We start from the raw sequence: 14,483 nt of genomic DNA, 5'->3' as shown, positions 1-14,483 counted from the left end.
GTTCGTTCGTTCGTCTGTCCTTCTGTCCGGCTTCAGGTTAAAGTTTTCACTTTCAACAATAAGTTTTTATGCCCACATGTTTTACTTATTTCAATATATATGCAACTGGTATGACCCTTTAGATAGTAAATATTTCAGAAAAAAAGTAGTCAGAATACAGAGTCTCTGTATATTATAGTAGTATAATCGTCGTTTATAGGTGGATAAACGCGAAAATATGATAATTGTCTCTGAGGAGGTATAATAGTAGTGGTTCTTGCGATCTAAAAACCATGATATGGAGAACGCTCTGATTGGCTTATTTATTTTTCATTTTTGTAATTTATCATACGATTGGTTGTTCTTGTGCATGTTTAAAACCGGAAGTCTTATCTATGACTAAAAGTCAGTCTGTTAACGGAAACAATATCCGGACACCTATTTTGTCGTTTTTCTCCCAAAATAACTCAATCTGGATAATCATAAGAATGGATGGCAAAAGCGACAATGCATGTTACCTAAAGAACACAGAGCCATGATGATTAATTTATTGAAGAAGGAAGAGAAGCGACATACAAAATGAAGTCTTCTCGTTTAATAGTATAGATAGTATAGATATCAGTTAATGTTCATTTTCAAGCAGACTGATCACGTGGTGATTTATAACACCCAGTTCTACTACTGCAAATAAAATCACTAACGTATTCTGGTAGAAGACTGTCTATTCTGGCCATTATCTGCAAAAAAACAGTATAAAAAAATACAAATAGCAATCTTGAGCATTAAATTGTATGAAATGTTTTATATAATTTAAATTCGAGTGAGTAGCGAAGTACATTATTTCTGTCTAGCTGATTGTAATTTCTTAAGATCAACAAAAACTATTGAGGTAATACAATAATGACTTAATATAAGTAAACAAAAAGTATACCAAAGCGACAATGTTACATTTGCAACCCTTACACTACCTGATTGTGTGTACATTTGTCAAAATAAGAACCAAAAAAATCTAGAAAATAATAAATGAAATACAAAGTACATGTCACAAGTAAACTTAAGACAAGAAGAATAAAAACTTGAGCTTTATGAACTAACATATGACGGGCCTTTTATCAGTAAAGATACCTGTTCTGATTATAACTTCACCCTAAAACCAAGGTACGTCGAAAGAAAAAAAGTTTCATACCGTCAAGAAAGCCTCTTTAAAACATTTGTGTAATGTTATCAACCGAACATATAAAAATGAAAAAGAAAAACGTTGGAATACGATATTTTGAATTGGCAAGAGAATAATGGACAATAAGTACTTAGGTTGATTGAAAAAATAACATTCTTTCAATTTCGTACGTTGAAAGCATTTTTCGCGATTTACTTATCTTAGTTTTATTTATTAAATATTCAAACACGAACTTTTACATGGCTACGTTCAAAAATAATTAACGCCGTGACTTTTCTAATGTATTCAATACTAAAACAACTTACTGCCGTCTTGTCAATAAGACCACTTCCACCATCAACAAGGTATCGTGCTTTAGGGTGGACATTTAATAAGGCATCTTCAATTGCGTTTAATACTGGGTTAGGAGTAGGTGATGACCCGGTCTCCCCGTATTGCCTCATGTTTTCATATGGTAGATAGAAGTAGTCCTTCCCATAAACCGCTTTAACCTCCTCTGATGCTCTATCATACATCTGCTCACAATCTGCCTTCACTCTCTTGCACTGAAAAAACCCATATTGAAACACTTATAACGACGGAATTTTGCTTTCTTTTAATAAGCCTTAAAAGTATGTTGAAAATAGATACGTGGTAGACTTTGGCTATACCATTACAAGATACATGGCTCTTTAGGCAGGGCTTTCTTCAGATTCACAGTCATAATGATAGTCAGATAATCTAATCCGTTGTGTTTGCCACTTTCTGCATAGATTGTTACGAGATATACAGTGCATAGTGAATTATTGCGTCAAGGGTCTTCTCCAATTTTGTCCAATTACTTATAAATTTCAAATTCAAATTCAAATATTTATTGCGATATAAACTTTAAACATTAAGTTTGTGACATATAAAATAAGTAAACAATATAACTATAATTCACATGTATATATACACAATCGTTCATTTAAAGTAAATATTCCAGTGTCCCCTGTCCTCAGTTCTAATGACCTTTTGATGTAGGACCCCAATTTATTTACTTGTGATGGTGTTGATGGATTGAGCATAAAAATCAACTTTTCTTTATCAGATGGATCATGAACAGAAAAATACACTAAATAAAATTATATTCATACAGTACTAGAACAATAGACGGTATACATAACATACAAGTCTTTGATTCGTCACAATCGTAGATTTACTCAATATCTGTTGGTTTATTCAAACATTTTTACCGATTTTGCATTATTTCACATATTCACTTCTCGGCGTTTGATACCTACAAAATTCATACATATAGGTATGAACTATTAAGCAAGTTTCCGCCAATTCTGCATAATGACAAGTTCAAATGACATTACAGTTTTTTTTAAACACGAAAAAGAATATAAAACTTATTTTTGAAGATAAACAAGATAACTGTATCTGTGTTGGGCCAAATACACACATTCACAAACACACACACACACAAAATTTATCGCATTAAACATTTTACAAAAAACGATTTCAAGTTTACCATTTCTGGACTGCTGCAAGACGTTGCTGCATCATACTCCCCAGGTTCTATTATTGACACTCCAACGCCAAACTTAATCATCTCAAGTCTCAAAGAGTCACTCATTGTTTCCACTCCATGTTTTGATATTTGGTAGTTTGTGTTACCCGGGTAGTTAAGGCGAGCCATTACACTGGAAACATTCACTATTCGACCTTAAATTAGAAGATCGCAAAACACTTGGTCTACGATGTTATAATGTTAAAACAGAAGATTACGACAAAAATTATTTAATTAAAACCTTTACTTAATTTTTTCTTCGAAATAACATGGATTGGAAGTTTGACTGTAGTTGAAGAAACCTTATTTCTCATGAGACATTACATCCGAATTTTTACGGTAGTCTTGTGTATAGAACTGTAAAATTAAGATCCTTGCAAACTTATTGATACTTCAAGTACACTTATTCTTAAATGTTATCAACCTGAAAGAAAGGCGTAAGATATCAACAGGGACATTCAAACTCTTAAGTTGGAAAAGAAACTGACAACGACATGGCAAAACAAAAGACAAGAAAAAGATAATCAGAATATCAACAGCACATAACTCACACTATAGAAAACTTAACATCACTGAGCATCACGAACCCCACCAAAAATCAGGGGATGGTTTCATCTCCCTCTCAATAAGTATCTTGAAAAATGATGTTTAATACTTTTATATTGCTTTCTTTGTTTTTAGCTTTGAACCGATCTAACGAATCAAGTTGTTACTAATAGTTGGTATCAATGGTATGAGGCTTTTGATTTGATACACCAGACGCGCGTTTCGTGTACATGATAATTCACCGAAGTGCTGACTACTTGGTTGGTGATACCCTCGGCGATGAAACTACTAAATATTTCTTTAAATCTATTCTTATATTGTGCGATTATTACACTGTCTATTTTTTTTGATATGTCTATTTTTATTATTATGGTAGGTTGGTGTTTAACCCCGCCACATTTATGTATGTGCCTGTCCCAAGTCAGGAGCCTGTAATTCAGTGGTTGTTGTTTGTTTATGTGTTACATATTTGTTTTTCGTTCATTTTTAAACATAAATAAAGCCGTTAGTTTTCTCGTTTGAATTGTTTTACATTGTCTTATCGAAGCCTTTTATAGCTCACTATGCGGTATGGGCTTTGCTCATTGTTGAATGCCGTACGGTGACCTATAGTTGTTAATGTCTGTGTCATTTTGGTCTTTTGTGGATATTTGTCTCATTGGCAATCATACCACATCTTCTTTTTTTATATTCTATAGATATCTTTAATCCTGACACATTCTTTATGTGCTCCTAACAGGTCAGGAACCAGTAATTCAGTCATTGTCGTTGTTTGCCAAATATGATTGTTAGCCATAAATCAGAACAATGGTTGTTAACCATAAATCAGAACACTGGTTTTCACCAGAAAATTTACTATGTGACACAAGACTTTTTTCATTTTTTTTGTGTTTCAGTTTATTTGTCCTCATTAACATCTACACGAGGTATAAAGTTAGCTCTGACTGAATGGTGATATTTATGAAGAAATATGAACTTTTAGATCTAGTATTTTATGAGAACGAGATTAGTGTTTTTTTCATAAAATGAATTTTTCTTTCATACTTTTATATTCAATGTGAAAGTGTACCTTTATTGTTTCTGATCTGTGGTAGAAATGCCTTAGTTACTGATATCATTCCATACAGGTTTACATCTAATACAGCTCTGTAATGATCCATGGTACATATTTCTACATCTCCATATATGTTGAAACCGGCATTGTTTACTACACCCCATAAGCCTGCATATTCACAAAATAAAAGAAAACAAATTATTTGAATAGATCTTTAATTACCTATGTTTTCGGATGTCTGTTACTTTAATGCACGATGAATACAAATAATTTTACTTTTTATGATGACGCCACATCTTTAAGCATTCTGCGATTGTCCTTATCAATGTTTAATATTCTTGTTTTATTTATTTTCAAGTGATTCAGGTCAAAAACTTTGTTTGAATTAACCTTCTCATACAACAAATGAAACGTTTGTCATGCTTTTTTTTAAAATGTACTTAGATAGTATCACCTATAGGCTTGAGACAATAGCTTACGCCTTTGTTCTTGTGCGGTAAAAATGGTTCCAAACAATTGATTAAGGACATAAGCTTTGCAGTATTCGGCCTTTTCTGTTTTTGTTTTGTTCGAAGCCCTTCTGATTTGGGGTTTGATGTTTAAATCTATCGCTTTGTCCGTGACTTTCGTCTGTTCGATTTGATATGATATGTTAAATCTATCTGTCTTGTTTGTTCATCTTACCTTTTTGTTTAGTTTTGGTATTTACGAAAGAAACAGCAGCTTTTATTTCGTCTATTTTAGTGACATCCATCTGAATAACATGCATATTTGACTTTCTTTTTTTAAGTTTATTGGCTCCAGAGCTATCGACTTTCCAAACAGTGGCAAATACATTGAAGCCATCATCCGCTAGTCGGTTCGCCAGATGATGTCCAAAACCTGTAGAAAACAAAGATGACCATTACACATTTACAACACCACTTTACAAAAAAGACACTGTTTTATAATAGGAACCAAATAAAGCTGAAATAATAATATTCCATACACACATCACGGTGCAGATATGCAATAGTACAATAGACGAGCAGAGCTTGGTGTTATACTTTTCAGTAATGACTTTGATTGTAGACCGTTAATTTCACTGAAAGTTGTTTGTAAAGTTTGTGGAAAAAAATTCCGGCCTTGTGTCAACCTGTGAGACATCTCAATATCAAACGAATCTAAATACTATTATTGACTGAAGACGATACTAGGCCAAATAAGCTGAAACGTATTCTGTACTTATTTTTAATCAGATATTTAAAATCTTTACAGAAATAATCCTGTTTTTGCGTTTTAACCTTCAAATAAAAAAAAATAAAACACGGAGATGTGTTTAACAAGTTGATTTGCTGATTAAAAAATGAATTAAGATTGCACTTTTAGAAGTGTTTGCTTATTGATTATTGTCAAGATTATTATCTCCCACTTTTTGCCTAAATGCTTCGTATATATGTCATTTTGCTTTTCTTTGATCGAAAATTTTAGTAATTAAGACTACTAGTATAACACAATGTTGACTGTTGTATCCCTATTTCTGAACTTTTTACCTGACATGTCTGTTCATTTTTGTGAACACATTGTTGTCAATATAATGGAATTATATGCGACTGTCATACAAGTGAGAGGTTTAACTAGCTATAAAACCAGGTTTGATCCACCATTTTCTTCATAAGGAAATGCCTATACCAGGTCAGGAATATGACAGTTGTTTTCTATTCGTTTGATGTGTAAAAAGTAAAATCAATAAAATACTGAACTTAGAGGAAAATCAATTCGGAAAGTCCATAATCACATGGCAAAATAAAATAACAAAACGCATCAAAAATGAATGGACAAGAACTGTCATATTCCTTACTTGGTACAGATGTTTGAGCTTTTGATTTTGCAATTTTATAAAGGACTTCTGATTTTATTATTCCTTGGAGTTTAGTATTATTGTTGTTTACATTTTAGATTGGAACGACAATGTTTGCATGTTTATTAAATGGAAGACGCCATGAACCAGCATAAACGTATTTTATCCTGGTATCTTTCACGAGTTTACTTATATGGCAATTTTGTACGCCTCTTGTTACAGCATGGTTAATATTGTAATTATACTTGACACCTATTTTAAGTTGTATGTCACCAATATAAGGTGTTCCGTAGCTGTTATCACTTTTTCATAAGTACGTATTCTTATCTACCTCTAAGCATGCCATGCTCACTAAAATCGATCGTTATCAATATTTACTTTTAGATTCTAGAAAGTCTCTTTTTTTTTATTTGTAAATGAAGGCAACATAAGTATATCGGTTTATCAACAGTCATACATCAATTGAGAAACACAAATCCGTTTAACAAACTACAACCGAGGGAAACACGTCAATTTCGGAGATTTATTTCCCCGAGGGTATCACTAGCCCAGTAATCAGCACTTCTGTGTTGACTTGAGTTATCATTGATATGTTCATAATGATAAATTAACTGTTAACAAAACTTTGAATTTTTGAAATACTAAGGCTTTTCTACCTCAAGAATAGATTACCTTAGCTGTCTTTGGCAAAATTTAGGAATTTTTGATCCTCAATGCTCTTCAACTTCGTAATTAATTTAGCCTTCTAAACATTCCTTTGATTCGAGCGTCAATGAAAGTTCTTTTGTAGACGAAACGTGCGTCTGGCGTAAGAGTAAAATTTTAGTCCTGTTATTTATGATGAGTTTATTTATATTCAAGAGAAAAACAAAGAAATAACCGGCTCAATGAAGGGCAACTAAAACAAACCCCATATTACATAAAAACGAACTACATTTTGTATCTAAAATCGATTTATGAGATTGACTGTCCCTCTGGTATCTTTCGTCCCTTTTTTAAAAACAACTGCCATATTCCTGAATTGGTACAGGACATTCAAAGATAAAATGGTGGGTTGAACCGAGTTTAATGGCTAACCAAGCCTCCCGATTTATGAAAAAGTTTTAAAAAAATATCCCTTAAATGACAATACTTCGTGACAGAAACACAACACAAACACACAAAAGAACATTCATCACAGAGATACGCGAAATTAAATAATATCATAGTCGACAAAACATGCAAACTGCAGAACAACAACGAACATAATCCATCAACGACAAACACCACACATGTCTAATTTTCAAAAACATGGTCGAATTACATTATCATAATACTTAAAGAAGAAAACAATGAAAATTGTCCAAAATATAAAGTAATACATTATATGAATGAAAATATAGTATCTTTACGTCAACTGTATTTAATTACCTGTATCACATCCAGTAATTAGAACACATCTTTTTTGAACGGGTAACAGCTTCTTATAGTTTTGCTCCAGGTAGACAAATGTTAATTTCAGAATTATTAATACAAATAGATAGACATAATAATTCACACATATATTGAACACAAACCAAATGAAGAAAACAATACACAGTAAGCGATAGGCAGTCGTTATGTTCATTTTGTGTACTGATATCACAGGAAAGATAAGAACCTTGACACATGTTAATGTCCAGGGGCGTAGCTAGAAAGAAACGATCTGCAAGCAACTACCTGAAAAAATTTTGGGACCCTTTTATGCAGAAATTTTTTTTTTTCGGTTTTCAGTCATTGGACGGTTTAAAGAGGAGCTACATGTTGTGATGTACATAGGACTTATAAACAATTCATGAATGCAAAACTATTTAGAGATCTTGACTTCTGAATAGAGTAAAGCATGATTAATTGAATATGTAAGCAACACATTTTTGTGATACAGAATTTACACAAAATTGTCCAAAATCTGCTCTTCGGGAACGTCTCTATTACTTTGTCAATATTCACACTGAAATCCCGATGAATATAATGCAGTAATGCTAGCGATAATAACCTAGCTGTAGTTGTTCATGGTTAATCAATTTTCATACATATGTTTTCAAAAGATGTAGTACACTGAACGATCTCTCCGTGGTAGCACTCGTGTTTGCCATCGAGCGACCTCCCGATTGAATTTGACAAATTATATGCCAGGCCAGTTTCATATGTCTCTAACAATGCAGAGATTTGATCGTTTGTTGTATTACCGACAACACGAGGAAGCAGATAATGCGCATAGAAGCGATTTCCTGATGATATCAGACGCGACTCCAGTTCCATTATCATGTGGTCTATGAACGCAAAATATAATGAGACTTTCCAATACTGTTTTAGCGTGTTTGCTGGGGGGATTGGCTCTGGTAGTCTGTTGAACACATCGCCTCGTCATACTTTCAACGATATCAAAGGGTACTGATAAATCTAATGTCAATTGGTACATCGCAGTCCAAACAGTTAAACCGTACTCTGTAAAATGTGCCCCGAAACTTCTAGAGTATAACAAATTCAAATCTTGTAATAGATGCAAGTTAATATGTTACTGTTAGTCTTTTCATCTCCAATAAAACTTTAATTTTGAAACCAAATGCCGCTATTTAATGACATTACAGTGCATTCATTAAGACCCGGTACCCGGTACTTTTACCCGCCTACGGAAGCGTCTGGTACCGGCAGAAAAAAAAAAAAAAAAAAAAAAATAATGTGTAAAATTCTTTTGAAATCGTTCAAATCTAATTTCTTTCTTTCCTATTTTAAAAGTGATAATCTCCGTGTACGCCGTTCAGGTGTATGTTTAAAGTGTCTTCGTCGAGGTCCGCGTTAAAGTATAGATCTATCTTCTGCCAATTTAGGCACACCTCCAAAGTAAGGAGAAGTGATACTTATAAACCACGTGTCTGTATCTGTATCGTAAGAGCGCTTTAAAATGCGACGATTTAGCACTATATTTTCAAGCGGCAAATTGTTGATGAATTTAAACAACAACAACATAACTATGTCTAAGAAAAGGAAAGCAGCTTGTATCACAGATTATTTTATGAATAAAAGGTTTAATAAAGGTGAACATTCTATGAAATTCAGAAAATCGTTAATTGTATCAAATCAGTTCGTTTCCCGTTGGACCGTACGTTGTCCCTGATCACCGTTTTCTCGATATGTGTTCTATGTTGTGATTTAAATGACTGCTGTCTGCAGGAAATTTTTAGTGTAAGACTTCGTGAAACAATCTGAAGTAACATATATAACTGTTACGTTTACAAAATATAATATCTGACAAGATTTTAGACTTCTAAAATTAAAAAAAGAAAGTTCTTCAATAAACACAGTTTTACAGTGTTACTTACTATAGTTAAGAAGCCTATAATTAATTTGCCCCCCCCCCTTATGATTATAACAAAAGGTTGAAAGCAATAAAAAAAAGCTACAAGTTTTATTATTATTTTTTTTTAATAATATACTACATTGTATGTAACTTATGAAATTTCATTCACAAATTGACAATATTGAACAAATGCAAAACATTTAATAAAAGTATAAAAACAAACAAAACATTTAATAAAAGTATAAAAACAAACAAAACATTTAAACAACATTTCACATGAAACCCCTGCATTATAGGTCATACATATTTTATAACTGATTACAAAATAATTATAAGCAATGTATTTTCAGATAATTACTCTAGAAAAAAAAACCAATTCAATGTTAACTTACCCAAAATTGAAGCAAATATTACAGACTTTTCCCTATTTTTAAAGTAAAAAATTAAGGCTGAAATCCCTAAAATCAAGGAGCTTCCTTAGGCGGCCCCCAGACCCCTCGCCCTTTGGGTTTGGTTCCCCCTAAAATCTGAAAGGTACCACCAGTCTAAAAAAATAATGAAACCCCTGCATTACATTGTACATCATTAAAAAAAGCGATTACATATATGTGTTTCCTTTAAACATTTAATTTATAAATTTATTTTGCCATTTTTGTTTGTTTTGCATGCCGAATTGATGTGCACGCAACTGCGTGTTGGCGTATAGGGAGCTACGCGCCTGATGTCAACAGCAAGTATAAAAGAAAGTGACAATAAGAAAAATTCTAAATCCATATGTTCAGGAGATCAACATACGAACTAATATTAAACAATGGAAAATTGGTTGAATGTTCATCTGCCGTGGTATCTTTCTCCCCTCTTTTATCTTATATATAAAGTTCTATGAGTCTGGAAATATTTAACAAATATGAGTAGAGATCTTCTTTCAACACCAAGTTCGTTAACCCATAAAACATACTGACACATATTATCAAATGTAACATGATATGTAGCAAATGTAATTGTTGTGTAAAAATGTATTATGAGAACGTATGGCAAAGTTTGCAGAAAGAATAGTCAAAAGGTGTTGGGATTGCATTTTTAACTTCACTCGCAACATAGATAATATGACAAAGCCACAATTTGGCCTCTTGAATTCGAAAATCATTAGATATTATAAATTTAACAACAAATTCCAGACGTTCACAAAATTTGTCAGTCGGAAAACAGCCCTAGTGTCTTAAATTGTTGGATGTACAATACCGACACACGTCATATAGTAATGCAAATTCACATTCGGTATAACAGTCACACTCGGAAATATGACAATGATGGTAGATCTTTACTTTGTGTCTTTTTTTTTTGGTTGTTTAAATAGGGTTGTTTTGTCGATATGATGAGTCAAGCCATTTCCTTCCTAATTTTACAATTTGTTCTCATGATGTGATGTTCCACCAACCACCACGGTCACTGGTTAGGTGAATAGTTGAGCGTATACACATGTATAACCCTGCCACATTCTATACGTGTTTGTACCAACTCATTGTCTAGTATTTCAGTGATTGTCTTTTATATTTGTTTTTTTGTTTTTTTTTGGTTTTTTTTTGTTTAATAATAGACAGTTGGTTTAAATAGTTTCACATTTTGTTATGTCAAAATATTTTTATGTAACTGCATGGTTTGAGTTCTGTTCAAGGTCAAGCTGATGTTGATTTCGGCGCGTCATTTATCTGAATCCTGTTCAATACAGTTGTCTCATTGACAATCATATTACATCTCCTTATCGTGAACAGTAATATAAATATCTTCTGAAAAAAACCCTTGAAATGTGATTAGCGAAATTCATTATGTATTATCTTTATGTTTGTCTTGTGTATAAATTTATTTCACATTAAAACAATATGGGTTTATTTTTATTTTTCAAGACTAACCTTTTCAATATCTCTATTAAGATTTTTATGCATTATTGAATTGGTGTTTATAAAATGTTTGATAGTATTAACTTTATATTTTTCATGTTCATAGGGATACACGTCGGTAGCAAGCTAGCACCGTACCTGCGATACTAGTGAGTACGTTGCATTGTTTTATTAAACTGCACTAAAGAATAGTTTATACTATATGTTTAAGTTACATCTAACGTGACGGTACCCAAATTGCACCTATTTTGACAGTTTTTTCAACTACGTTTTTTTACGATTATGACAAAAATTTCCATTTTGTTTTTATTTTGTAGCCTTATCCTTCTTTATTATATAGGTACGCCAGTTTGATTTTCAATTCATATGGAATCATAGAAAAAATTGCGCTGAACTAACCACCAAACCATCAATGATTCTTTAATGAGGAGTACCCAAATTGCATCCATGCTTAAATTAGCATCGTCAAAAGTCGAATAACAGAGCTTTTGTTTATTTTTTCAAATATTTTTAACATTGGATATTTATCCTTGCTTACTCTTTTTTTACGAAATGTACTTGGAACATATTGTATTTGCTACTTTCAAAAAGATGACATTTCGATGACGTTGCATGGCATGTTTTGAAATTTTACATTGATATTGATGAACTATAAAGTTCAAACAATGTGATAAAGAATTTAAATTTGAGTTTGAACTCGTTAGGGATGACCCTTGTGGTAATTTTTGTGCTTCTTTTACTAATGACGGTTCAATGAAAAATTACATTTTAAAATTTTTCGACAGCCTATTTCTACATTAAATTTTTAAAGAAAGGAGTAGGTTCAGTAAGACTCCTTTTTGCCCAAAAATATAGAAGTTTTACAAAATTGTGAAAATGTAATCTTTAAGCTATTTTTTTGGAAAGTTGAATGCTTCTGCTACATAAATATGGGCTGTTTTGACAATAAAATGCACAATTATCGCGTACTAGCATCATTAAGTCATGCTAAATTACTGAAATCTTCACAATTTTTTTCATTTTAGTTAAATTTTAGACGGTTTCCGTCTATAATGAATATGGCCGCATTCGTGTTCATTCTTAATATTGAAATGTAAGTTGTATTTGATGATAATACAAAACATATATAAAGGTTGAAGATGAACACTTACATTTTTGACAAAAAACATCTGAAAAGTGATGCGTTTTGGCATATTTGATAGATTTTTCATATTTATGCTAGAATCAGACCGTTTTTAATGACTACATCAGTTAAAATCTTTCACATAAACTAATTGAATCAATTGAAATAGACACTCAAGTGTTTAACCGGAACTGCTCCTTTCATTTTTAGTAAATAAAAGCTACTACTGATGTATTTTTTATATTAAATTATCATTTTTTGTTTTACATTAAGGTTTTGGCCACCATCTTCTTAACCGTTTTGCTAACTATGACTTCATCGTACCTGCTGACGTATTTCATAAAACAACAGCGTTGCAGATAAGTTGACCTTTATGGAATATCTGTTTCACAGATGATAGTGGACATATTTCCAAAGTCTTTACAACAATCCTGTTCCCTTTTCACGAACTAATGACCGGGTTTGTACTAACTTGAACAACAAGACAGGTGCCACATGTGAGTAAGGATCAGCTTAACCTCCCGGTGTACCTGTGATCACCCCCATTATGTGCCGGGGTCCAGTTCCTCAGTCTTTAGTTTTCTATGTTGTGTTTTGTGTACTAATGTTTATCTGTTGGTCATTATCGTTTTTTGCCATGGCATTATCAGATTATTTTCGAATTATGAGTGTTAATATTCTTAAGGTTACTTTGGCCTCTATTATATCTTTATTATATGAAAATCAAGCATAGTCCTTCCCATTAGGTGTTTAGTATCAAATTATAAAATATATGAAAAGAACATAACTTGTATCATGCCAACAACTGGTTTCATAATAATTGTGTTTATTTCCAATGCAGAGACTCGATGAGTCTTAATGACCTGACATCAGCATCGTAATTGTATCCCTTATGAATAAGTCTGTTTAAAGGTTTGGAGGTGAATGCCGACATTTTTGTAAAAAAATTACTATAAAAGATTGAATGTGAAATACCAGAACGTATAAGATGTTTGCATGTTGATTTATATTTACGAATGATGTTCTTGTACCGATGATAAAATTTATTAAATTTTTTGACTAGTTTGTGATATCGGAAACCCTGGTGTAATACTTTTTCAGTAATACAGAGATAGCTTTCATTAAAACAAAAAACGTTGTTAAATACATGAGCAAATCGCAACAAGTTGAGATATATAAACACCATAAGATTGTGACAAGGGAACGTCACCATCTAAAATGGGTAATTAACACAATAAGAAATAACAAAAATACTGAACTCTGAAGAAAGTTCTAAATGGAACGTCCCTAATCAAATGGCAAAATCAAAATCTCAACGACATCAATCTAAAAGACAACAACTTTCATATTCTTTACTTGGTAAAAGCATTTTTGTATTTAGAAAATGGTTGATTGACTATAACTAGTTTTAAAGTCAGCTAAACTTCTCACTTGTATGACAGTCGCATAAAATTAGTCTGTTTAAAGGTTTGGTAAGCTTTTGAGGTGAATACGACACTTTTGTAAAAAAATTATTATAAAAGAATGAACCTGAAATACCAGAACGTATAAGATGTTTGCATGTTGATTTATATTTACGAATGATGTCCTTGTACCGATGATAAAATTTAGTAAATGTTTTGACTAGTTTGTGATATCGGAAACCCTGGTATAATAATTTTTCAGTAATACAGAGATAGCTTTCATTAAAACAAAAAAACGTTGTTAAATACATGAGCAAATCGCAACAAGTTGAGATATATAAACACCATAAGATTGTGACAAGGGAACGTTACCATCTAAAATGGGTAATTAACACAATAGGAAATGACAAAAATACTGAATTCTGATGAAAATTCTAAATGGAACGTGTCTTATTAAGTTGCAAAATCAAAATCTCAACGACATCAATCTAAAAGACAACAACTTTCATATTCCTTACTTGGTAAAAGCATTTTTGTATGTAGAAAATGGTTGATTGACTATAACTAGTTTTAAAGTCAGCTAAACTTCTCACTTGTATGACAGTCGCAT

The 14,483-nt window shown here is 32.1% G+C and overlaps 2 protein-coding genes across 2 annotated transcripts in view; both read right to left on the bottom strand.

The window, feature by feature from the left end:
• Nucleotides 1–14,483, bottom strand: part of LOC139512619 (nose resistant to fluoxetine protein 6-like) — a 499,632-nt gene that overhangs the window by 376,751 nt on the left and 108,398 nt on the right. The window lies entirely within an intron of this gene.
• On the bottom strand, nt 615–7,778 carry LOC139512626 (D-beta-hydroxybutyrate dehydrogenase, mitochondrial-like). Its single transcript, XM_071300372.1, has 6 exons — nt 7,541–7,778; nt 4,975–5,172; nt 4,306–4,458; nt 2,652–2,845; nt 1,462–1,701; nt 615–716 (listed from the first exon to the last, which is right to left on the bottom strand). The coding sequence occupies exons 1-6, from the start codon at nt 7,734–7,736 to the stop codon at nt 615–617; spliced, it is 1,083 nt and encodes a 360-aa protein (XP_071156473.1). The 5' UTR covers nt 7,737–7,778.

This window comes from Mytilus edulis, chromosome 2 (assembly GCF_963676685.1).
Source record: "Mytilus edulis chromosome 2, xbMytEdul2.2, whole genome shotgun sequence".
Lineage (NCBI taxonomy): Eukaryota > Metazoa > Mollusca > Bivalvia > Mytilida > Mytilidae > Mytilus > Mytilus edulis.
Note: the sequence above shows the minus strand (reverse complement) of the source record. Positions and strands in the feature narration are given on the sequence as shown.